The 27,088-nt window shown below is 37.9% G+C and overlaps 1 protein-coding gene across 1 annotated transcript in view; it reads left to right on the forward strand.

Annotated features, from left to right (window-relative positions):
• The window catches only part of SCEL (sciellin), a 132,332-nt gene that overhangs the window by 2,245 nt on the left and 102,999 nt on the right, over nucleotides 1-27,088 (forward strand). The window contains exons 2-4 of the mRNA XM_043996635.1: nucleotides 792-909; nucleotides 6,933-6,992; nucleotides 19,504-19,572. Coding sequence (XP_043852570.1) covers nucleotides 792-909; nucleotides 6,933-6,992; nucleotides 19,504-19,572 — 247 coding nt within the window. The remainder of the gene's footprint in view (nucleotides 1-791; nucleotides 910-6,932; nucleotides 6,993-19,503; nucleotides 19,573-27,088) is intronic.

The following is a 27,088-nucleotide window of genomic DNA, read 5'->3' on the forward strand; positions in this document are numbered from 1 at the left end:
ATTCAGGAGGACCTGAGTTCAAATCTGACCTCAGACACTTAACACTTACTAGCTGTGTGACCCTGGGCAAGTCACTTAACCCCAATTGCCTCACCAAAACAAACAAACAAATAAATAGATAGATAGATAGATAGATAGATAAACCTAAACTAATACAATAAACAGTTACTAAACCTTCAGTTTACTGATCTACAAAACAAGAGACAGACTAGCTCTTTTGTAGGGTCCTTCTAGGTCAAAACTTTATGATTCCTTCAGTGACCTTTCTTTTTTTTTAAATCATAAAAGTATTTTATTATTTTCCAGTTACATGTGAAGATAGTTTTCAACTTTTGCTTTCATAAAATTTTTAGTTCCAAATTTTCTTCCCTCTCTCCCTTCCCTCCTCCCTCCAGAAAGCAATCTGATATAGGTTTTATATGTGCAATCTCTGTGAGCTTTTAAAAGTCATTTCTCTATTTTGGGGGAGAAAGACAGAGTCAGTAAACCACTGGTGTTTATGCCAGGTTCACAGCTCTGTATTCCTGGCATTAGGATTGTGCCTAGTGATTGGCATCTATAGTTTTAATTGGTGTCTATGCAATATTTTTGCATTATCTTTGATGGAGGTGTGGGATTTGTTCTTTCATGTCAGCGCGTCTTAAGGTTGAAACACTCTTCGGCTTGCCAGTCTCAATATTTAGCACTGGGCAATCTGATGCACCATTTCAAATTTTCCCATGTTTTAGATCCTAGAACTCAATTTCAGTCTGTTGTCTTGTAAAACAAATTTTTTATGTTTAAATGACTAGATGTGAAGAGCACTCCTCTGGGGACTGCACTGAGGCAACAAGGTTTTCATGAAGTGAACAAGCGGAGGACTTTCTTACAGGATAGCAGCTGGATAAAGAAACGCCCAGAAGAAGAAAAGTAAGGGGGAGGAAACAGGGCAAACATGGGCATGGGGGTGGGGGAGGGGAAGAATCATAGTCTGTAACACCTTACAGATTATCTAGCCCAATACCTACATTTTAAGGGCAGCTAGGTGATACAGTGCATTAGAATGCCAGGCCTGGAGTCATGAAGACTTATCTTAAATTTGGCCTCAGACACTTACTAGCTGTGTGACCCTGGGCAAGTCACTTAACTCTGCTTGTCTTAATTTTTTTTCATCTGTAAAATGAGATGGAGAAGGAAATGGCAAACCATTCCAGTGTCTTTGCCAAGAAAACCCCAAATGGGATCATGAAGACTGGGACAACTGAACAATAACAAACCTACATTTTACAAATGATAAAATTTAAGACACATATACCACACAAGCAGTAAGTCAGGATATGATATTATCTTCAAACTACAATTTCAGTGTTTTTTTAAAATTGTATTGCACTGCCAGTGTGAATTTAGAAAAATGAACAATTTCCTTGTCATTGGTTTTGTTGTATATTCTGTGTTTTGGTATAGTTTTAGTTTTATGTAGGTGTGTACGTGTGTATATATGTATGTATGAATATGTATATATAAATATATATATATATATATATATATATATATATGTCAACTGGGTATATCAGGTATATCAACTGGATATATCAGGTATATCAACTGGATCAGATTTTCAAAGCAAATAATTTTGAGGGTGGGCAATCCTTAGTTGTACATGTATTATTAATCAGAAATAGTAAGGCTCTGTTGTTGTCTATAAGACAAAATATTATGTTTTTCTCACTAGATTGAAATTAAAAGAACAAAAAACATAAACTTGATTTTCCAGATTCCAAACAAGTAACATGTTATTTAAACTAAGAAATTGCTTGGTACATAGTAGGAACTAAATAAATACTCATTGATTTGACTTGACTTGAGTTGACTTGACCAGGAGCAAATGAACTATAATCCTGTCAATCTAAGGAAACTTCTGCTGTTATATATTATATATATACTTGCCTAGAATAATAACATAATAATTTACTTAATATTATTACATATTCAATTTGAACTGATAAGAGAAACTTATCTTTTGTGCACTCTGTCCCAGAGTAACTGTACAGAGTCTTCTAGAGACTGGGAATACCTAGTCCTTTTTTTTAGAATTCCAATCTTTGACATGTGAAGGAAATCAAGGAGGATCTGTAAGCAGACTTCCTAAAGATGTGGTGGTAGAGTGAGGAGCCCTTATCATTTCATGGAACTCCTAGGACATTCAACCCATTATAGCAGGGCTACTCTACAACGGGCATTTCTTGGCTATCCCCCGGAAGCAAGACCCTTAGGGCAATTTTCACCTAACTTGACCCTAGTAGCTACAGCATAACTAAATTCCATGCCCTCCTCACCAAATAAATAAGCCAGTGAGGCAGCTTAAACAGCTAGGTGAGGAAGTAGATAGAGGGCTGAATCTGGAATCAGCAAGATCTGGGTCCAAATCTGGCCTTAGACACATATTGGCTGTGTGACCTTGGGCAAGTCACTTAAACTTCTATTTGCCTCAGTTTCCTCAACTATAAAATGGGGGCTAATAATAGCACCTAGAGTTGATGTGAGGATCAAATGAGGTAATATTTATAAAAAGCACTTAACACAGTGCTTGGCACGTAGTATATGTTATATTAATGCTTATTCCTTTCCTTTTCCCTTTTTCAAGCATCCTCAACCCTTGCACTCTACAATTTCCCATTATTACATGGCTGCTTCAGGTCCCCTTGAGTGGTAGTTCTTCCCTCCAAGACAGTGGCTAGTGAGTAAACTCCCCTCTCCACTCCACCCCTGTCAACACTTTCCATTTTTTCATTGGGAAAGAGCATGTAGCACAGAATGAACAGGCATGGATGGGTTGAAAATATAGATATACATATATATATATTTTTTTAGGGGGGGCAGGGCAGTGAGGGTTAAGTGACTTGCCCAGGGTCACACAGCTAGTAAGTGTCAAGTGTCTGAGTCTGGATTTGAACTCAGGTTCTCCTGAATCCAGGGCCAGTGCTTTATCTACTGTACCACCTAGCTGCCCTGAGAATATATTATTTTCACCCCCAAAACCTACCTTTTGTATTTCCATTTAGGATACAACCAACCTCCTAACCTCCCAGGTTCTTGCTCACTCACCTGGAACTGATCTCTTTAAAGTTTCTAATCTCTTAATTGACAACTCTGATGGCCTTTTCCCAATCCTCATCCTTGTTGACATTTCTACTGCATTTGACATTGTTGATCAACCTTTCTTCCTCAATGTGTATTCTCTCTTCTCTGGGTTTTTGTGGTGTTCCTTCCTCTTGGCTCACCTCCTCTGTGGAACCATCCTTTCTCATGCTCCTTCACTCAATCATGATCCATATCTACAACCCCTGTTTTGGTCCCTCTTCTTCCTATATACTCTTTTTACTTAGTGACATCATCCATGGGTTTAACTATCATCTAGTAGATCACTTCTAGATCTCTTTTTAGATCTCCATAATCTTTGTCCTGAGCTCCAGTCCCATATTTCTAAATGACTATTGGACATGTTGAATTTGATGCATTATAGGCATCTCAGACTCAACATGTACAAAACAGAACTCATTACCTCTCCTCCCTCCTTGAACTTCCCTACCTTCTGCTAATGGCCCAGCCATCCTTCTAGTCACTCAAGGTCATAACTTTATTATCTTCAACTCCTTATTTTCCCTGATTGTACAGGTCAAAGCAATTGCCATATCTTATCATTTCTACCTACACAACATATCACCTATTTTACCCACACAGCTCTTACCCTAGTTCATTCTGTCATTACCTTTGGACTATTAAAATGGCTTTCTGGTTAATCTCCCTGCCTCCAGTATCTCTACTCTTCAATACATCCTACACACAGCTTCAGAACAGATTTTCCTAAAGTATATGCCTGACTCTGTTACTTCCCTACTAAATAGACTCTACTAGATCTCTGGGATCATAGATGATTTCATCTAATTTTATCCTTTATATCTTTTTGGTGTAAGTTTTACCATATACATAGTTACTAGTACAGTAGTTCATATATATTATTTAGAAATTAGCAGATGACATACGGTGAGGGAGGTATACACTCAAAGAATTTTTACTAACAGAGGTATGACATAAAAAAAGTTTGGGGTCCCCAATGTAGAGGATAGGGAACTGACCTCAGAGTGAGGAAAACCTGGGTTCAAATACAATCAATTCCTACTGGCTGTACATCATCATTGGCAAAGTCACTAAACTTTTGGTGGACCAGGCAACTCTCTATGACTAAGTTTCAAAGAAGTGATTATCTACATTGGTAGAAAGAATTTCTTTATTAAGAGTTTATCATGGGGCAGCTAGGTGGCGCAGTGGATAGAGCACCGGCCCTGGAGTCAGGAGTACCTGAGTTCAAATTCGGCCTCAGACAGTTAACACTTACTAGCTGTGTGACCCTGGGCAAGTCACTTAACCCCAATTGCCTCACTTAAAAAAAAAAAGTTTATCATATCAGTGAAATGACAGATTCTACTGGAAAAAAAAATCAACCATCCGACCAACCAATCAATGAGCATTTGGTTACTGTCTACTGTGTATCAGGTACCATGTCAGGTGCTGGGGATAGAAAGCTAAAAATTAGGTAATCCCTGACCTCAAGCACCTTACAGTCTATAAGAGTGAAACCAAGTTCTTCTTTCTCTTCAATCTTTCCATGAGTGGTTTGCAAATTTTCAGTTTTACTAATTACATATCTGGGAAGATGTAGCTCTTCTGTTGTGGCACCATTGTTTTCCTCTATGGGACATTGATGAATATACATATACCAGCTTAAAATTTACTGTATATGCTCCATGCATTGCTGAGATATAGATTCATACATTGACCAATACAATTGTACCTTAACAGTTATCATTAAATCTTAGGATTGGGGCAGCTAGATGGCACAGTGGATAGAGCACCAGCCCTGGAGTCAGAAGTACCTGAGTTCAAATCCGGCCTCAGACACTTAACACTTACTAGCTGTGTGACCCTGGGCAAGTCACTTAACCCCAATTGCCTCACTAAAAAAAAAAAAAAAACCTTAGGATTATAGGGTCATCAGCTTCTAGAAGGGACTTTAGAGGTCATCTAGTCCCACCCCTCATTTTACAGATGAGGAGTTAAGGCCCAGAGAGATTAAATGACTAATCCAGATCATAAGTGAGAGAGCCAGAATTTCAACTGAGGTCCTTCACTCAAAACCCAGCACTCCTTACACTACATCATAATGCCCTTTTCATTGGTTAAAGGAAGTTAAGGGTGTGTGTGGAATATTTCTAATTTTTTAAGGTTAATGTCATGGAAGGGAGGCAACAACACCCACTGACCACAGCCCAGGAGGGTACTTATACATTGAAAATATGAGGTTATGGGGCAGCTAGGTGGCGCAGTGGATAGAGCACCGGCCCTGGAATCAGGAGTACCTGAGTTCAAATCCGGCCTCAGACACTTAACACTTACTAGCTGTGTGACCTTGGGCAAGTCACTTAACCCCAATTGCCTCACTAAAAAAAAAAAAATGAGGTTATATGGACTATTGGTCTGATCTAATATGACATTTTTAATGTTCTGTCATACTGGAATTTATGTAACATATATCCACCCATAGTCTAATGATATTGAGGACCTTTATTTCCAAAACAGCAGTAGGAGAGCATTTCCTTAACAAGAAACAGAACAGTAGACATATGTGGGCTACTGCAAGTTAAGGGGGAAATTGGTTTTGTTGATGCTTTTCTTTTACCCTAGATGGACAGCTTCTTGTCTGTTTGTAATTCTTCTCCTACAGGTCCTCCCTTCTTCCTGCTATTCCCTCTCAACTTCAAGGCATGGCATGGCATGACATGACATGAAAGATGAGTAGTGCATCAACAGGGCACAGATGTGAGTCCAAGGGGACAAAGGCACAGGATCTCCAGAGTAGCTAGCAAGAGTAGCTATTCACATTATTTCAATCCCATTGTTCAGAATTATTTTAAAAATGGATACAGTCCTTTTTGCTACATTCATTAAATGTAGTTTCACAGTACTGAGGAACTTCAGTGGAGCAAAACTAGGGAAAAAATGTGGTATTTCAGGTTGGGTTGATGTGATGTAGCTCCATATACATACTTCCTGCCTTGGCTCACATCCTAGAGTATACTACATGTTTTGACATTTCCTAAAATTGCCCAAGCTTCTTAGTTTCCTTTTCAGCTCATTGTACAAAGTAAAGCAGATATGGCTTTTGGATAGCAAACAAGAGGGTATAGTCTAACTAGAGAACCTATAGTTTCAGAGGCCTAAAATATACTTTCTCTTTTGAATGATTCTCTTACATTTATTGTTTCTTTTTTCTAAGGTTTTTTTTGTTTTGTTTTGTTTTTTACTGTGGAAAAGAATGTTAGGTACATTGCTTACACTCTCTGGGGCTCAGTTTCCTGATCTACAAACTAAAAGGATTTGATTTAAAAGCCTTTAAGATCCTTTCTAGATCTACAAACCCATTATTCTATTATTTCATATTAAAATGTCTGGATATCTAAAGTGAAATCTACCAGATTTTTCAAACAAGCACATGCTAATCCTCATACAAGTTCAACTGTCTACCTAGATTGGGATAGGCTTATGCATCTGCCTTTCTACTTTAAAAACTATTTGAAATACATAGGAAAGTAGGTGGTCCCATGTTCCCGCACCCTGATGAAAAATTGACGTAGTTGTTGAACTTCATGGAAATGTCATGGGGCACATTAGAAAAATTGCCCTTTGTACTAACAGACTATTTTCATGTCATCATGAGCAGTCAAGTGGTGACTGGTTAAAATAAATAGATGCTTGTTTTCTTTTGCCTGCAGCAAAATGAAAGAACCTTTGCCAGAGAATTGTGAGATCTTTTTTTCCCTTCTCCTTTGTTTTGCATTTACCAAATGCTGTAGTAACTATTTATATGAACTATATTTTTTCTTTTAAATCTGCAGAGATGAAAACTATGGCAGAGTGGTTCTCAATCGACATGCTTCCCATGAGGCCTTAGACAGGTGGGTATCTCAGTGAAGGTATATGAAAGCTTTAGCAGAAATTTAAGTAATGGGAAACCAAGGTAACAGTGTTGACTTGGTGAGAAATGATTATCTAAGCACTGATTATTTGTGGCACGTGAGACTTTAGGAGAGTCCTGCAACATAATTCTAAATTTGGAAAGAGGAGAGGGGGGGTAACTTTAGTAATCTTTCCAACTGTAAGTACCCATGGTACTTAAAAAATATGAGCAAGAAATAAGTAACACGATGTATTGTTGGACCACCAGTTTGGGATGGATTACTTGGTGGGAATGAAAGAAAACATTTAGAAATATGGTCCTTAAAGGCCAAAAGGCTATGTAACTATGAATTATTCTTGTTTATTTATCTCTCCTATAGAGGTCCTTTGGACTCAGAGAAAGGACCCCTGGAATATGGAAGGCACTATTCTTGGATTTGGTATCTGACAATCTGGAATCAATTTCAGTCCTGTCACTTATTAGCTATATAACTTTGGGGAATGCATTTAACCTTCCTTGGTCTCAGTTCCTTTATCTGTAAATTGCAGGGGTTGAACTAGACAGCCTTTAAAGTCACTTCTAGTTCTATGATATCTAATTTAAGATTTTAGGTTTTTCTTACCTTCTAGAATGGTCCAAGCTTTTCTTCTCTCTAGAAACCATTGCAGGTTTTCATGAAATCATTTCAAATTATTTGGAACTTCAAAGCAAATAAACATGACTGGTAAATGTGAAAGGATAGGCTGAATCAGAAGGAACTCACACTTCAAATGCTAAGAAGAATCCAATCCTGTTTATAGAAATGGTTTCTATAGTACATAAACAATGACTTAGAGTTTTCCTCCCATTAACTCTGTGAAATAGGTATTGAAAGTATGATTCCCAATTTATAGGTGAAGAAACTGTGTTTCAGAGAATCTAGTGATTTGAACAAGAGGTAATAAGTTTCACCCAGGGAGTAATGTCAGATCTGTGATTTTTTTTAGATCTTGTTTTACTGAATGAAGGTCCTGAAGTATATAGGAAGAACATAATCATCAGAACATGTCCATCAGAATATAATAATAAGAAAGTTTGTTTCATCAGAGAAATTCTCTAGCTACTCTATCAGAGGCCCCAAGGGCGAAGCCACCCCTGGAAGGGGCCCTGTAAAAGTATTAGCTTCTCCACCCTGATGTAGGTGAGGTAGCTGAAGTTGTAAAGCATGGTGTAGAAAAAAAAAAAAAGGGTCCTGGGAGGAGGCTAAGCAGGTTCTTAATTGCAGTGAGAGTGAGAGATAAGGAGGCTTTAGCTTGGAGAACTAGGCATTGGCATCTGCAAGCAGTTGGGTAGGAACTGAAAGGAAGAAGGCCACAGGGCGAGGGAAGTTGTAAAGGGCAAATCCAAGACAAATGACTAAGAAATGTACAGGTTTTTAATTCTAGGAAAGCTAGTCAGATTGAAAGGGACAAGAATAGACAGAGAGCATCTATGGAACCCCAGCTATCAGAGATGAAGCTTTGCTAGTTCTCTACCATATATACCATAGGGTGGATAATCGTACCTTATTCCCTTTTCTTCCTGCTTAGCCTGTTGTAGCTGTATCCTGAGCATGCTCTGACAGCAACTAGCCCATTATTCTTTATCTGACAGTGCCAAAAAGATATGTTAAGTAGGAGTAGGTGTTTTCTTTTCAGGATATCAGTTCCAGAAGGTTAAGGAGGTGCTTCAAACACAACCTGGGAAGTTTTCTAAACCCTGATTTTTTTTTTTTTGCAGGGCAATGGGGGTTAAGTGACTTGCCCAGGGTCACACAGCTAGTATGTGTCAAGTGTCTGAGGCTGGATTTGAACTCAGGTACTCCTGAATCCAGGGCCAGTGCTTTATCCACTGTGTCACCTAGCTGCCCCCAACCCCAATTTTTAAAAAATTTTATTTGAGCTGGTTTTTGTTTTCCCTTGGAGCACCTCTTCAGGTGGTGCTACCCTTTTATATGTGTCCTGAAACCACCTCTTCAAACATCAATAACTATCCCAGTTCTCCTCTTGAAGGATTTGAAAACAAGTCAGTTTTAATGATATTCACAAACTTTATGATATTTGTAAAATGCAGCAGTCAAGAAGGATGAAGACTAAGAATTGTTGATGTCGATTGTGCCAGTGTTGTATAAACTCTGGAAAGTATTACCAGGCTAGAAAGACTATATGGATAATTCCGGCAAAGGATTGGGGTAGTTATTCTCTAAAAAACAACCTTTATAATATTGGAGAAACTCCTTTAACAGTAGTTGGCCAGCAAGTGGTGAATTGATTTTTGTCCACAAGGAGTTTGTGACACCAACTATTAAAGTCATGGATTGGGAGAGAAGAGGGAAAAGCATGTTGCAAACTGGTGCCATGGTTCATTTCACATGCATGGAATCCAGAGTTCTCTTGATACTTTCGGGCTTTGGTCAATAGTTGTTGTTTTGTTTTGTTTGTTTTTTTTTTTTTTGTGGAGCAATAGGGGTTAAATGACTTGCCTGTGGTCACATAGCTAGTAAGTGTCAAGTGTCTGAGGTCAGATTTGAACTCAGGTCCTCCTGACTCCAGGGCCGGTGCTTTATCCACTGTGCCACCTAACTGCGCCTGATCAATAGTTTTTTTGTTGTTGTTGTTTTTACGGGGCAATGGGGGTTAAGTGACTTGCCCAGGGTCACACAGCTAGTAAGTGTCAAGTGTCTGAGGCCGGATTTGAACTCAGTTCCTTCTGAATCCAGGGCCGGTGCTTTATCCACTGTGCCACCTAGCTGCACCTGATCAATAGTTTTTAATGATTCCTGGATCAAAACCACTCTCACAGAATCACAGAATTTGAGACTTAGAAGGGACTTTCAGTGGTCATTGAGTCCGATCTACATTCCTGAGTGGTAATGAACAGCTCAGAAAATGTAATCCTCTAAACATAGTTGAGATCACTTTACACTCACCCACATGAAATCTTAATTGTCACTTTTCTTCCCACTCAGGAAGGCTTTAGAGATTTTCTAGCAGCTTAGTTTTAACTTGACATTTCCCTATCCAAAATAGTCCAACCACATCTTCAAAGCTGAAGAATTTATCATGGCCTTCCTCTTCCAGATCATTTATAAAACATCATATAAGACTGGGAGACTCTAATATGAATATTTTTACTCCTCCCCGTCCTGTCTTTCCCCCCATGACCATTTAACCCTTGTTTCCTGGATTGATTAAATCTCAATGAAAAAATATTCCATTCTATTCTATAACTTAGCTTTTTTTTGGGGGGGGTGAGGCAATTGGGGTTAAGTGACTTGCCCAAGGTCACACAGCTAGTAAGTGTCAAGTGTCTGAGCCTGGATTTGAACTCAGGTCCTCCTGATTCCAGGGCCAGTGCTCCACTGTGCCACCTAGCTGCCCCAACTTAGCTTTCTAAAACAATCTTTTATATGAGATTTGGAAGAGAACTTAAAAACCATCTAGTTGAACTTAGGAGAATGCCTACTATAATAGTAATGGAGATAAGTGGTCATACAACTTCTACTTGAAGACCTCCAAGGAGGAGAAAACTATCCCTCCTCAAGGCAAACAAACCATTTGACTTTTGGACAACTCTAATCATTTGGAAGTTTTTTTCCTGAAATCAAGCCTAAATTTGCTTTGTAGAAGTTTCCACCCACCTTGTTCTTGGTTCTGACCTTCATAGCAAAACAGGAGTCCAATTCCACCTTGACATGATGACCTTTCAAATATTTCAATATGGTTATCATGTCCACCCTGATTCTTTTCTCTAGAGTAAACTGGTTCATTTCCTTTAATCAATCCTCATATGTAATTAATTCAAGGCTCCTTATAATTTTGATTGACCTCTGAGCACAGCAACAACAACAACAATTACTGGCATTTATATGGTGCTTTAAGGTCTTCAAAGTCTTTTACATATGTGGACTCATTTGATCTTCACAACAACCCTAAAAGGTAGGGGCTATTATTATTCCCATTTTACAGATGAAAAAACTAAGGCTGAGAGAGGAAACTGAGAGAGATTAGGTGACAGACTGTCCAGAAGCACCCAGCTTTTAAGCATTTGTGGCTGGATTTAAACTTAGGTCTTCCTGACTCTAGGTCCTATACTTCCTCCACTTCACCACCTTCACCTGACTGGCCATTCCTCAGCTTTTTTTTTTTTTTCTGATAAAAGCATTTTTTTCCCCAGTTACATGTAAAAATAGTTCTTAACATTTGTTTATACAAGCTTTCTAATTTCAGATTTTTCTCCCTCCCTCCCCTCCTTCCCCCCTCCCCTAGACAGCAGGTAATCTGATATAGGTTATATATACATACATAATAACATTAAACGTATTTCTGCATTATTCATATTAAAAGAGAAGAATCAGAGCAACGAGGAAAAACCTCAAAATAGAAAAACAACAGCACCAAAAGCAAAAGAAATAGTATTGTTCAATAAGCATCCATACTCCACAGTCCTTTTTTTTTTCTTCTGGATTTGGAGATCCCCTTTCATCATGGGTCCCCTGGAACTCTCCTGTACCATTGCATTGGTGAGAAGAATATAGTCCATCACAGTAGACCAACACACAATGTTGATGATACTGTGTACAATGTTCTTCTGGTTCTGCTCATCTCACTCATCATCAGTTCATGCAAGTCCTTCCAGGTTTCTCTGAACTCCTCCTGCTCATTGTTTCTTACAGCACAATAGAATTCCATTACATTCATATACCACAACTTGTTCAGCCATTCCCTAATTGATGGGGAATCCCTCAATTTCCAATTCCTTGCCACCACAAAAAAAGCAGCTATAAATATTTTTGTACATGTGGGTCCTTTCCCCTTTTTTATGATCTCTTTGGGGAAAAGACCCCAGAGTGGTATTGCCATTCCTCAGCTTTTTAATGCCATCAAACTAGGCTAACTACAATATTCTTTGTCTATATGTTTACTCATCCCCACAAAGAATTCCTAGCGCCAGATTTCTCTTTACAGATTTAGCCCAAGTAGGTCTGTGCAGTGATCAGAGTGACCATTTGCAATGACAGGTTACACATTTTGGATATCAGTTCCTTGATTTACTCTCAATTATTCCAAACTCTTGGATAGGTGCAAGCACAAATTTAAAGTTTTTCATTTAGGTCTAGAATATCTTGTGTGCATACCTCAATTTCAGCTAATATCTTTTAGTAGCTTCTTTAAAAAGTGATTTGAAAATTAAGCTGTTTGTATTGTGAAATAATTTCCTAAATGGCTTTCTTTTCTGGTTGCTTTTTTTTTCCAGTGAGGCAATTGGGGTTAAGTGACTTGCCCACGGTCACACAGCTAGTAAGTGTTAAGTGTCTGAGGCTGGATTTGAACTCAGGTCCTCCTGAATCCTGGGCTAGTGCTCTATCTACTGGGCCACCTAGCTGCCTTCTGGTTGCTTTTAATTATCCATTTATTAAATGGATCTGTGATCTCATCTGTGTGGGTGTACCCTCTACAAGTGCAAATAGAAATTCCTCCATGCTTTCTCATCCTCCTAGTAGAATGTAAGGTCCCTGAGGGCAGGGACTGTCTTGTTTTTGTCTTCATGCCCTCAGCCTACTGGATTTGGATAAGAATTGGACCTGTAATATCATTAGAATAGGGAACTCCAATGTGATATAACCCCCTCTACCAAAGCAAGTCAGCACCTTTTCTTTAACTTGTAATCTTAGAGAGTTGTCTAGAGAACTGAGAAGTTAAGTCACTTGCCCAGAGTAAAAAAGCCAGTATATGTCAGAGGTTTTGAATTCAGGACTTCCTGGCTTCAGAGTCAACTCTCCATCCATCTGCCTATCATATTTGCAAATAGTGGTTGCTTAATAAATGCTTATTGAATGAATGAATGAAAGTGCATTTTTCTGTTGTATACTCCATTAAATTTTCCATAGAGGATCCATGTTTCTGATGTGGTATAGGACTGACTTTTACCACTTACTGCTTCTTTTTTCTACCACTTACTACTACTTTTAACACTTGGTAGACAACAGTTGGACTGTCTATATATTGTCTGTCATTTTCACTACAGGACTGACTCATCTCTTTTCTGGTAGCACATACAGTGGTTGATATCTTTATGCCACTTATCTGGCACAAAGGAGTTGGTGGTAAAATGTTTCAGCCTTCTTATGTCTACCATGCTTCTTGCCATTACCCACTAAGAATCACTAGTTATATATGATGAATTAATTGTCACCCACCAATTATCACCATTTAGATTTTTCAGATGTACCAAATATAGTATGAAGAAGCAGTTATTTTGCCCCCAACACTAGATTGTGATGTAGCTAAGTGTCTGTCTGCACAAGTTGATTACCAGGGAAAAAGATTTTATTGCACAATAATTAACAACACTGACTACAGCATATATTAGTTGTTGTTCAATTTACATATTATGTTATATGATTTGCATATTCTGATTCCCAATGTGCACATGTCACTTTGTGGTTTGGATAATTGGGTACAGAAAAGATTCTTCTATTAGCATGTATAATTAGATTGGCTGTCATTTTTTCCTATTCTCAAATACTCAAATGGACTTGTTATCTCACTGATGTGGGTATTCCCTCTAGCAATGCAGATAGAAATCTAACTATGTCTTCTTTGTTCCTATGTTCTAGTCCTCTTAAAAGTTCAACAAAGGAGGCTTGCTCAAAATTCTAGGCATCTTCCTAATTTCTTCTTCACAGTATAGCGATACCAATGAAATGCTGCATGACCAGTCACTCTTCTTTTTGCCTGTCCTTTTATTTTATGACATTCTTTACACCCTCTCCTTTAAACTATCATGTTTATGATGTGTTGCAATCTACCCTAACCCAACATGTACCTCAACATTTCCCCTTAGGTGATCTTCAATTTTAATTCTTTGGATACTATAGTGTTCCACAAGGTGTAGCTATGCAACAACTGTGGCAAAATGTTGATATTAAAAATATGGATCTTTATTTTAGGGAGTATTGTTTCCTTTTTATTCTTCTTGGTTATATTTGATTCATTTAAATTCATTCTAATTCATCAAATGGTAAACATTAATTAAGTACCTACTATGTGCAGGACCCCTTGACAGGTGCTAAGACATTGATTCTTGCCTTGAAAAAGTTGAAAATCTAGGAGAGAAGGTAAGCTGTCTACAAAATATCTATAATATTAAGTAAAATGTGAAAAAAACATTAAAGAGGTTTTTTAAAAAAAAGACCAAATTGCCAAGGGAGTTCAGAGGGAGAGATGCTTCTAGATATAGAAATCAGAGGATTCAGGAAGGAAGCAGTATTTGAGCTGGGCCTCAAAGGGTGAGTAGGATGTTAAGAGGCAGACATGGAGAGAAAGAAATTTTCATGAATAAAAATCAGTAAAGGAAAAGGGATAGGGATGGGAATGTATGAGTTGAGTTCAGATAGTAATAAATAGTCCAATTTGACCGAATTACAGAGTACATAAAGACAAGTAGTATGAATAAATCAGGTTGGATAGGTGAGTTAATTGGGTAATGGAGCATATTTGGACTTAATTCATTAGGCAATGGAAAGCCATTGAAAGATTTTAAGCAGTGGAATGAAAAGATTAGAACTATGATTTAGGAAGATTATTAATCTGGAAGTGGTAGGTAGGATGATTTATGGGTGGAGAGAGCGACTAAAGGCAGGGAAACCAGTTAAGAAGCTAATGAATAATAATAATAAAAAAAGAAGCTAATGAATTAGGCTAGGTGAGAGATATGCATGCCTGAACTAGGGCAATTGCAGTGAAAATAAAATGAAAATCAGCACGGTATAGTAGAATATACACTGTATTGAGACTCTTAAGAACTGGGTTTGAATTCAGGCCCTGCCATTTACTGAGTTACTTAAAAGAAATCATTTGAACTTTCTGAACCAAGTTTTGTCATCTATAAAATGGCAGTGAGTTTACTATGGCTCCTGCTTCCAGAGCCAGGCTGGGTACATTTCTTCTCGAGGGTTCAAGAGTACACTGAATGATTTGGACTTCCTTTTTCTCTATTGCCATCAGCTCAAGTTCTAACCAGCAGAGATCCCTGTATTGTTAGGTGCCAATGATTAGTGCCTTAGTTCTATTTAAACATATAACATCAATTAACTTTTAAAAAAGTGGATACCTGGGGGCAGCTAGGTGGCGCAGTGGATAGAGCACTGGCCCTGGATTCAGGAGGACCTGAGTTCAAATCTGACCTCAGACACTTAACACTTACGAGCTGTGTGACCCTGGGCAAGTCACTTAACCCCAATTGTCTCACACACACAAAAAAAGTGAATACCTAGCAAGAATAAAGTACAAATATTTCTCCCAACATCTAGGGGCATACTTTCCCCTATACCTTCTCTCTAGGGGGAAGAGAAGGTTGAAAACTCAGCTCATTTCCTACATAGCATTAGTACCACCAAATTCAAACCTAGATTTCATTAAGTTCTTATCTCTACTACTGCTGACCTGAATGCAGAAGATCACTCCCAAAAGCTGCACCTTACTTCTCAGGACGTTGATGCTGGGTTGGCTACATAACCATACGCTGTAATACTGGGATTCCAACATAATCTTTGGACCTTTTGCCATTCACAAGGTTATGGAGGTTATACTTCCTTCATCTAGAGTGGCAAAAAACAAACACCAAGGTCAAGAATCAAGGTCTTTTCATAGGACCACTTGGCCTCAAAGGGAAAAAAGCACTAAGATATCTCTCCTTACAATTATGATCTCTCACTGGATGCCTTGAGTAGAATTATTGAATGAAACAAAGAGGAAGTAATTAAAGCTGATAGGATTTCCTGTATAACTCCATAACCAATCAATCAAAGAGCCACCTCTTCAACACATGGTTACTCCACTGCAACCAGTTATAGAATGTCTATGAATGTTGAACAGTCTCTTCAAGGCACTTCCATCCTACATCACCAGGTCCTCTTTCAAGAAGCAGGCTCTCGGGGCAGCTAGGTGGCACAGTGGATAAAGCACTGGCCCTGGATTCAGGAGTACCTGAGTTCAAATCTGGCCTCAGACACTTGACACTTAGCTGTATGACCTTGGGCAAGTCACTTAACCCCCATTGCCCCACAAATAAAACAAAAAAAAAAAAAAAGAAAGAAAGAAAGCTGGCTCTCATACTGTCTGCAGGGAAAATTACATCAGTTTTTCAAGCTGATGGGGTCTGAACAAATGTCAGTCCCTGGTAACCATGGGAATAATGATACTTAGGCTACCTGCCTGCCAGGGCTGTTGTGAAGAAAGCACTTGGTATACCTCAAACCACTCTTAAGTGTGAATTACTGCTTTTAGAAAGGAGGGTATAAATGAAGGGTATGTTAAAGAGGACTTGGTAAATGATTGAACTGAGGGATTAGTGAGAGGAAAGAGTCAAATGTGAGTCAAAGTTTTCAAGCCTAGGTAGTTGTGAAAAGAATGGGGAAGTCAAGAGGAGGAAGAGGTTTGGGAGAGAAGGGTAGATGATGAATTATGCTTTGGATATGTTGTATTTGAGGTGATTATGGGACATTCTGGCTGAGATATTTGGCAAGGAGCTAGAAACATAGGTCTTTCTTTTCTTTTCTTTCTTTCTTTCTTTCTTTCTTTCTTTCTTTCTTTCTTTCTTTCTTTCTTTCTTTCTTTCTTTCTTTCTTTCTTTCTTTTTTTAGTGAGGCAATTAGGGTTAAGTGACTTGCCTAGGGTCACACCACTAGTAAGTGTTAATTGTCTGAGGCCGAATTTTAACTCAGTTCCTCCTGACTCCAGGGCTGCTGCTCTATCCACTGCGCCACCTAGCTGCCCCTAGAAACATAGGTCTTATGACTCATTAGAGACCTTAGGAGTGGAGATGAAAGTTTAACAGTTGTCTTCATGTGGTTGAAGTGATGGGAATGGGTTAGATTGCCAAGAAAGAGAGCATGGAGAGAGAAGAGAAGGCCAGAGCTTTAGGGGAGCTCCATCATCTAAGGGAGTTGGAGGAAGGAGAGGAACCAATGAAAGAAAGAGAGAAGTGGTCAAAGAAGTAGGAAATTCACAGTACTACAGAGAAATGAAAACCAAGGAAAGAATAAGTATATGGAAGGCTATAATAAACAGTGTCAAATGTTACAGAACAATCAAAGAAGATGAAGACTAAAGAGCCTAACTAATTTGGTGAGTGGGAAGAAATTGGTAACCTTGGAGAAAACAATATCATTAAAATGACAGGGCCTGAAGCCGATGGTCAGGCAGTAGCAGTATACATACTGTATCTATGTACATTTTTGAAAGTTCGATGATAAAGGAGATAGAAGTGAAATGGTAGTTTGAAGGGATAATAACAAATAGGGGGAAAATCTATTTTTTTTCTTTATGATGAAGACGAGTATAATTTTATATGGATGGGGAGAAGGAATAAGGAAAGGAGAATGGGAGGGTGCTAGAAAAAAAAGTAATGCTTGATGTATAGAGGCTTAAAAAGTGGGTGGAATCAAGGGTGCATGTGGAGAGGTTCACTTTGGGAAAGAGTCATGTTATTTTTTTATATGAGAGGAGAAAGGGACGGATAAAAATAGGAGAGGCATGGAGAGTGAAGTTGAAAGTACTCATGTCTAGGGAAACAGCAGGAAAGAAGAAAAGCCCTGGATTTGGCGTTAGAAGAATGGGGTTTGAAACCTGGTTCTGCATCTTACTAATTGTAAGCTCAGGAAAATCACTTAACCGCTCTGGAGCTCAGTTTCCTCATTTTTAAAATAAGAGTTTGTACTTGATTTCTTTCATTGTTCCCTTCACTCTCTTCAAAATCCTATCTGGACTCCCACCACCCCAGTATCAATCGGTAATCTCTCCTCCCACTTTAGAACATCATAGATCATAGAGGAGAGTGAAAAAAATTTGCAACAGACTTTATTTGTTAGGGAATGGGAAAGATAGAAGAATGGGAGATGGTGTTCAGCCCAGGATCCAGCCCAGGAGTGTGCTAGAGCTAGTTTGAAAGAACTGATAAATAGAAGTATGTATAGGATAATTTACATATATTTATATGTGTGTGTATACATAAATACATATACACGTATTTGTGCCTAATGGTAGCCATCTCTAGGATGGGAAGAGGAGAAAAGAAAAAAAAAGGAAAAAAGAAATTTACATGATAACTTTATTATATATTGAAAAGGAATAGCAAGTTGTACGTAACAGATTTGCAGTTTGATGTGAAAACAAAAACAAAATCAAATTGTTAAGTTTTCAGTGTAAGCATTTCCACCTCAGAAATCAGCAAATGCTACAAATCAGGGCTTGATTCGTTGTTTTGTTGGTTGTCAACTTGAGAGAATGATGGAAAATATTAATAAGGTAGATTAAAAATGAAAGGGGTTTTTGGGGGGGTGGGAAACGCTGCATACTAAACATTTACCAATACACCCCTGCTTCTAAAGGATGATAAGATGGCATTATGGATAGAACATTGAATCTGAATGTTGATAAGCTGGAGATTTTCTGGAAGACAGCAACCAAAATGGTGCAAGTCCTTGCATCCAAGTCTTAAGTTTGGTTGAAGGCTCTGGAGCATATTTAAGCTTGGAGAAGATTTTGGGGCTGTGTGTATGTGTGTGTTGGAGGGGGGAACATGATAGCCATCTTCAAGTATTTGAAGGGATATCATGAAGGAGGGGTTAAATTTATTCTGCTTGGCCCTGGAGAGCAGAACCAGTAGCAATGTGTAGAACTTTCAGTTAGATTTAATGTCAGGAAAAATCAAGAGTTGGAGTCATCCAAAAGTGCAGTGGGTGATTTGATAGGAAGTGGATCCCACCCAGCAGAAGATGAATGGACATTTTTCAAATATTTTACATTGAAGATTCCTTTTATGTTTAGGTGCTTGCCTACTCTCAAATTCCAAATCAGAGCATCTGACTTCAAATACCTACTAGCTCATTTCCCCTAGCTTTGTCTCTATGGACCAATCAACCTCTCTGAGCCTCAGTTTCTTCAACTATAAAATGGGTTAATAATACACCTATTTTATAGGATTATTGTGATGATCGAATGAGATAATCCATGTAAAACCCTTTGCAAACCTTGAAGCATTACAGAAACATTAGCTATTATTGTTATTATTTGTTGATGGGCAACTGAAATGGGTTTTGAAATGGCAGCCCTTGGAACTTAGGAGATAGATGCTAAAGGATGATTGCCAAAATGTAAATCACCAAGTATATTTTAATTCCTGAGGAAGGAGATTGATGGTAAGGGAGGAATTGAAGGAAAAGAGGAGGAGCCAAATACTAAAATGATTGAAGAAAATTTGAATGTCCTTGAGGTCAGCAGATGACAGTGAAATGGATAAGGAGAAAGTGGTTTACAACTTAATGGATGTTTGAGTTAGCACCCAAGTAGGTTTGTTTTCCCCAAATATAATTTATGTTAATATGTGTATCTCTTATCTATCAACACAGCAGTTTTTTCCCCAAATGCATGACAGTTTTTGAATCATTTTTATTTTATTAATTTTTGGATGTATTCTTTTGGCAATAGGAGCAAAAATGAAAGGGATGAGCAGAAAGTGACAATTACTCGGTACAGATCTGATGATACTTTAGACAGGTAAGTTGCTTTAAACCATGTACAATGTGTTTAGAATATAATTCATTCTAGTTCTGGACTTGGGGCCAGGCAGACCTTGCCTCAGATACTTTCTAGCTATGGGATCCTGTGAAGTCACCTCTCTCAGCCTCAGTTTCCTAATCTGTAAAATGGGGGTAAAACAGTGCTTATAATAGATGGTTGTTGTGAAGCTCAAATGAGATAATAAAGGGTAAAGAAAGTGATTTTACTAAATCACAGGTCTGATCATATCACCTTTCCCCTCTCCCCTCAAACTCCAAGGGCTTCCTATTGCCTCCAGGAGCAAATATATTTTAAGATTCTCTGGCATTCAAAGCACTTTATATATCCTACCTTTTCAGTTTTCTTCCACCTTAGTTCCTGATATATACTCTTCAATCTAATGACACTGGCTACCTCACCAGGCTGTTTCATGATCAAGATTGGGCATTCTCTCTGTCTGTCTCCCATGGCTGGGATTCTTTCCCTCCTCTGTTCTGATCACTGACCTATCTGGTTTCCTTTAAGTCTCAACTAAAATCCTACCTTCAACAGAAAGCTTTTTTTAACCCCTCTTAATTCTAGTCCTTCTATTAATAATTTCCTATTTATCTTGTACATAGTTTGCTTTGTATATATTTGTTTGCAGGTTGTCTCTCCTATTGGAATCTAAGCTCCTTGAGGGCAGGGACTATCTTTTGCTTCTTTTTATATCCACAGTCCTTAGCATAGTGCCTGGTACAGAATAGGTGCTTAATAAATGATTATTGATTGCAGCCTTATACAACTACTAGTGATGATGATAAAGTTTATGGATTTTCCATAAGCTATTGTTACATCTATTAATTACATCTATTAATCTTATTTCTTCCTAAAGCTTTATCACTAATAATTGAGGTATAATGAATAGGTGACATTGTGCTTAAAAAAGCTCATGTAACTCATGTAGCTCAGTAAGGTAAGGTAGGGTACAGAGCCCCCTAGTGTTTGATAGAGAAAGTACAAGTAGTTCTTATCACTTCTTGCTTGTCCTCTGGGGAGTCATGATAAACAGGGAAGGGTCAAGAGCCTAGGTACAAGTTACTTGTGATTGTTCCTTGTAACTCCTATTCCAGACTATGTCAGTTCAAATTCCAAGAAGAGCTGATTCTGCTATATTAGTGGTTAAATGTTTGACGACGAAAAGTTCTTAATAATAGTAATACTACTGAACAATTATATAGTACTTACTTCATGTGCCAGACATTATGCTAAGTACTTTACAATTATTACCCTGCTTGATTTTCACAATAACCCTGTAAAGTAGTAGGTAAAGTAGATGAGGAAGCTGAAGCAAACAGATAGTTAAGTGGCTTGTCTAGGGTCACACAACTAGTAAGGATCCAAGGTCAAATCTAAACTCAGATCTTTCTAACTCCAGGTCCAGTACTCTATACCCTGTATCACCTAGCTTCAGTATGAAATTCTGAAGATATGAATAAATTTTGATGAGAAAAAGGAAGGATTTTTTTTTAAAAGTTTCATATAGTTGCTCAAGAGACTTATTGACCAAGTTACTTTTTTAAGATGTATAAAAGGTGAAAGCAACAGAAGTTGAGGGAAGATGAATACAATTCATTGTCCTGTAAGAATAGTATCAGAATGAGGAAAAGCTGCTAAGAGATCATAAGGAAAACAAAAAGATTATTGTTTCCTTTTAGCTATCGTGGTCAATATCAAGGAAAGAGAACTGCTTCTTGGGGGTAGCATTGGACAAAAATAACATGACAAAATGGATGGAGAACTACTCAACTTTTCTTTTCCTTCTGTTTTCTTTGCTTAGGATGGCAATCTTTGAGCTGGAAAAAATGGCTAACAGGGATTTAAAACATAAGATGAGAAGAGAGAGATAAAAGTACTACATTCCTTTGGTGAATTCAAGTTACTAGGCCTAGACAAATTATAAAAAGGGTAAAGTAAGAACTGGATAGATGAGGTCAATGATCTATGAAAGGTCATGGACAATCTAGGTAGGGGAGTGAGTAATCTATACTTAGAATCAATTTGGATTTAAAAGCCAAAAGCATTAAAAAAACTTTTAAAAATCAAAGAAGGTCATAAAAAGTAGAAAAAATGTTTCAGCACAAGAAAAAGGCAAGCGCTCTAATTAAAAAAAAGAGAGAGAACTCTGGAAGTTATAGGTCAGTGAACTTAACTTGGATTACTGGCAAAATTCTAGAATGTATTATTAAAAGAATGGCTAATGATCTTGTAGAAAAGGAAGAAATGATATATTATAAAAAGCCATCACCATCATGCCAGACTAAGTTTGTTTCCTTTTTGATGGGGTTCCTACATTGACTAACACAATTTACTTAGATTTTTGCAAAACATTTGGTAGAGTCTCACCCTATTCTTGTGGACCCCATGGAAAGATGTTAATCTATTCCTCTTTGAGACTTGTCTTGGAATAGAACTGCCTGGATTAGGGAGTGAATAAGTCAAACCTGTATCTAGCCATTTCCAGACCATCCTTCACTCTATTCAGCTATCCACTGGAACCTCAGAGCTTATCCCTCATGACTATCTTGTCATCTATTCCACTGTTCCTTACTTAACCTGCTTCTCTTTGCACTCCTTGTTCAGGGAACAATATTACCGTTGCTAATGGAAAGGGCATAGTAATCTACTATTTTATACCTCTGTTCATTGTCTCTGTGACTGCCTAGACTAAAACCCCCTTCCCCGGCCACCTCTTCTCAATAAACATCATATCCTTGGATTAGGAATTAATCACTGCAGTTGCAGATTCTCCTTGAATTTGGTGGGAAAGGCTTCTCCAAATGAGTGATTGTGTGACAACTCAGCATTTGCATTCAGGAGAAAAGGAAAAGGCCTATCTGCAAGACTTATCAAAAAAAAATCTACTAAAGTATATTTTCCAAAGCCCCAGTAGGGTTGGAGATAGAATCAGGATGTTTGTAGTTCTCCAAATCCAAGTCCCCTTTGGAGGGATAGAATGACAACTCCAAAGATGGCTCCCCAGCTTTTCCTTTTGTTTAGGGAAAAAACCCATCTCTAATACATCCTTTTTGAGAGTCACAGGATGGTGTCTGGTGGGGAGCAATGTATTATCTCTTACCTCAGCTTTCAGGTGAGAACATGAAAGTGAAATATCTCCTGACTTACTCAAGGTTGGCTAACAAAGTGGATATGGACAGTCTTATCTATGATATCAGGTGTTATGGGTATGTCTGGGTCCAGATGGACAAATTCTCTATGCTGTTATTATTGGGGGGAAAGGAGAGACTTCCTCAATTAGTTTTAGGGATAAAAACAAAAAAAACCAAGAGCCAATTAATACTTAAGGATTTATAGCAAGTGATGTGGACATAAATCTTCCTAGAGAGTTCTGTCTTTTAAATTTTCTGGTAAATGCCAGAAGAATGGCCTTGAATTATTCTGTCAAGTGAAAGATCAAAAAGACAACACAGTGGTACTAGTAGGTTTTTTTCAGGATTCTACAGGTGAAGTGCTAACTTAGAATCCATAAGAGAGGGGAAATAAATTTCTAATCAACAAAAGATCCTAACAGGATTATTATAAGGGCTTAAATAATAAAACTATGTGTAAATGTATTCATTTACATATTTAAATATTCACTTACCCTCCTCAGAGTGAGGAAGGAAAGTCCTTTTAATTGAGAAATTCTAAGAACAAATTTATGAGAAAATTTTAATAAAAAAAGAAAAATATGACCTGATGCACAAAATGAGAAGTATGGCCTAATGGATAGAAAGCCAGCTTCAGAGCTGGAAGACCTGAGTTCAAGTTGTGACTCTAACACATACTGGTTATATGACCCTGGGCAAGTACTAAAGAGTGCTGATTGAACTTCTTAGTACTTTAGGAAACTCTCCAAGACTCTTGGAGTTGTAGAGAAGTTGTCAGCCTGCATTGGTAGAGGGAATTTCCCTACTGGGAATACCCTATACCAAATGAAATCATAGGTCCAGTCTCTATTCCTATTCCTATACACCAATTATGAAAGGTTCGTATAGACCACAAGTCAGACATTTCGAAATGTATCATGGTAGTGTTAAGGTCTAAAATTCTAGCTAGTCTGTCTAAAATATCTAATGAGTGGTCGCCAATAAATTATAAGCTTTAGCAAGAGTTAGACTTTTAAGCATTTATTAAGGAGAATAAGAATTTGGTAAAGAGAGAATGAAAAGCCTAGATTCCTATCTATTAAAGGGAGAGCACATTTCTAGCTCCCTTCTCCGCCGGAGTCCTCAGGAAAAAGCGCGAGACCGAGTGCCAGTCTCTTCCTTCCTCCTCCCACTAGCCCATGTCACTTCCTGACGCCAAAGAATAGACTCCTGGTCTTGCCCTCAAAAACCTTCGCTTCATGGGCGGAACTCTTCTACAGTAAGTCTCCAGCAGGTGGCGTCATTCCAATCGTTACAGTAGAATCAATATGAGTAGGCCCTTCAGTATTCCTCCATAGACATGTAAGTTCCTTTGAAGGCAGGGACTATCTCCTTTTTTATTTGTACTCCTAGTGCTAGTTTGGTGCATGACATTAGCTAGTGCTTAGTAAATACTGGTTAATTAATTGATTGATTTGGAACTTTATTATTGACTACACCCAGTGAGTAGCAAAGATTGGCAGAATCACAGAATGTCAAATTCAGTAGCAACCTCAGACACCATCCAGTTCATCCCATCGAAGAAAAAGACTCCTTGTCAACTTAAATGCAGATGACCTCTGGTGACAATAAATAACAGATTAGCTCTAGTGAGAATTATCTGAATGCGTCTTTTTTTTTTTAAAGTTACCCCCAGGACACCTTTTCCTCTGCCATGACCACATTTTTTTGAGGGGGGTGGGCAGTGAGGGTTAAGTGACCCGGGGGTCACACAGCTAATAAGTGTCAAGTGTCTGAGGCCAGATTTGAACTCAGGTCCTCCTACATCCAGGGCTGGTGCAATCCTACTGTTTCTAAGGAAGCTCTTTTAAATTTTGCATAGCTTTAATTGTTAGGAAGATTTTAAAAAAAAATAACCCAAAATCTGCATCTTTGCCCCTTTCATCAATTGTTCCTGCTTCTGCCCTCAGGGCCAAACAGAACAAGTCTAAATATTCTTGGCAGCCCCTTTAAATTCTTAAAGACAGCTATCAACTCCCTAAATTTTATATCAAATAAAAATATCAAGGGGTAGGTAGAATAGAGTGCAGGGCCAGGAGCCAGGAAGACTCATCTTCCTGAGCTCTCAGACACTGATTAGTTGTGTGACCCTGGTCAAGTCACTTGACCCTGTTTGTCTCAGATTTTTCATTTGTAAATGAGCTGGAAAAAGAAAGGGCCAACCACTCTAGCAAGAAAATCCCAAATGGGTTCATGAAGAGTCAGACATGACTGAAAAGACTGAACAACAAGAAAAAACATATCCAGTCTCTTCAGTCAATTCTCATATGACATTTTCTTTAGGCACTTGAACATCCCAGTCACTTCCTTCTGGGCAGTCTCCAATTGACTTGATGTTCTTTCTAAAACTTGGTATCTAAAACTAAACACAATATGTCAGATGGAGTATGGTCAGGCCAGAATCCAGTGTGACTCTCACCTTCCTACTCCTGTACATTATGCATCCCTTAATATAGTCTAAGATCACACTGGCCTGTTGGGGCTATACAAGATCATGCTATTGACTCACTGAGCTTGTAGCACATTAAAATCTACAAATCTTTGCATATTAATATGTCTCACCATGCCTCTCTCATCTTATAATTGCAAAAAATTATTTTCAAAATCTAAGTTCAAAGGTTTTCATTCGTCCTTATTAAGTTTCATCTTATAACATTTGATCCAACATTCTAGTTGCAGTTAAATGGGTGGTGGTTCTCCCTGGAGAGTTGAATGAAGGAGTTGGAGAAGTTGCCCTCATTATTTATCTTAAAACAAGAAAATTTATTTGATGGGTCATTTTGTTTATCTTGCCTAATAAGGTGCATGAATATATATTAAGCAAACAAATCTTCACTAAGTTAGTTTCTCAGAGAAGGTAACCTCTGACTCCCTTCCTACTCTAAATCTGTGATAACAACAGTTTTTATGCCAAAATGCCTTTGTAGGGGACAGTGATGGAGTTTATGGACAACTTGAAAGGATCCTGTTAAACAGAGTCCTCACCCTTTCTTGTTGCTAGGGAAATTTCTAATCATCCTGAATTCTAACTGGGATGGCTTAATCCCAACAAAAAAAACCATTTTCTACAAGAAACCTTGTTTGTTCACCCTTAATGCTAATGTCTTCCCTTTATTGGTTATCTCCAGTTTGTCCTGTACATATTGTTCGTACATAGTTTTCATGTTGTCTTTCCCATTATACTATGTGATCCATTATATTTGTGAGAGACTGTCTTTTGTCTTTGACTCTCCAGTGCTTAGCCTGGTGCTTGGTACACATTAGGCACTGGATAAGTGCTAACTAATTGACTAAATGGTATCAACTTACTCATTCAAACACTTAGCAAGTGCTTACCATGTATAAAAACCCCTCTTGATGGGTTCTGAGGATACAGAAATTAAATGTCATAATTTATAATCCCACAGAATTTCCAATCTCACAGGATAAAGATAAGAGAGGGACATGATTATAATAAAAGAAAAAATTTAATTAAGTATCATATGAGAGTAACCGTGTTGTTAACATTCAGAGGAGGAAGAAATTACTTTTGGTTGGTGATATCAGAGAAGGCTTCTTGAAGGCAATGTCATGTGTTAGTAAGACTCATCTTTTTAAAAATTATATTTTCTATGAGAACTGTCGAATATGCCCCAAAAGAAAAAAAGACAACTACTTGTACAAAAATATTTATAGCAGCTCTTTTTGTGGTTGCTAAGAATTGGAAATCAAAAGAATGCCCATCAATTGGGGAATGGCTATACAAGCTGTGGATAGGATGGTTATGGAATACTATTGTGCTATAAGAAATGACAAGCAGGATGATTTCAGAAAAGCCTGGAAAGACTTATATGAACTGATGTATAGTGAAGAGAGCAGAACCAAGAGAATATTGTGCACAGAGACAGCAATATTATTTGATGAAGAACTGTGAATGACTTAACTATTCTCAACAGTACAATGATCCAAGACAATCCCAAAGGACTGCTGATGAAACATACTATCCACCTCCAAAGAAAGAACTTATATTTGTGGAATATAGACTAAAGCATGCTATTTTTCACTTTCTTTATTTTTTTCTTTTATTCAAGTTTTATTATACAAAATGACTAATATGGTAATGTTTTATATAATTTTACACAATAACCTATATCTGATTGTTTTCTGCCTCAGGGAGGGGAGAGGAAAGGGAGGGAAGGAGGAATAAAAACTGGAATCCCAAACCCCTTAAATAAAAATGTTTATTACTTTAAAAAAGGACAGTCCAAGATACTCCTGTGAACATGAGCTTCTTTTAACCATGTTCCAAGTGTCCCACAAACTTGTAATATTTCAGTTTGGCAGAT

This window comes from Dromiciops gliroides, chromosome 3, assembly GCF_019393635.1.
Source record: "Dromiciops gliroides isolate mDroGli1 chromosome 3, mDroGli1.pri, whole genome shotgun sequence".
NCBI lineage: Eukaryota > Metazoa > Chordata > Mammalia > Microbiotheria > Microbiotheriidae > Dromiciops > Dromiciops gliroides.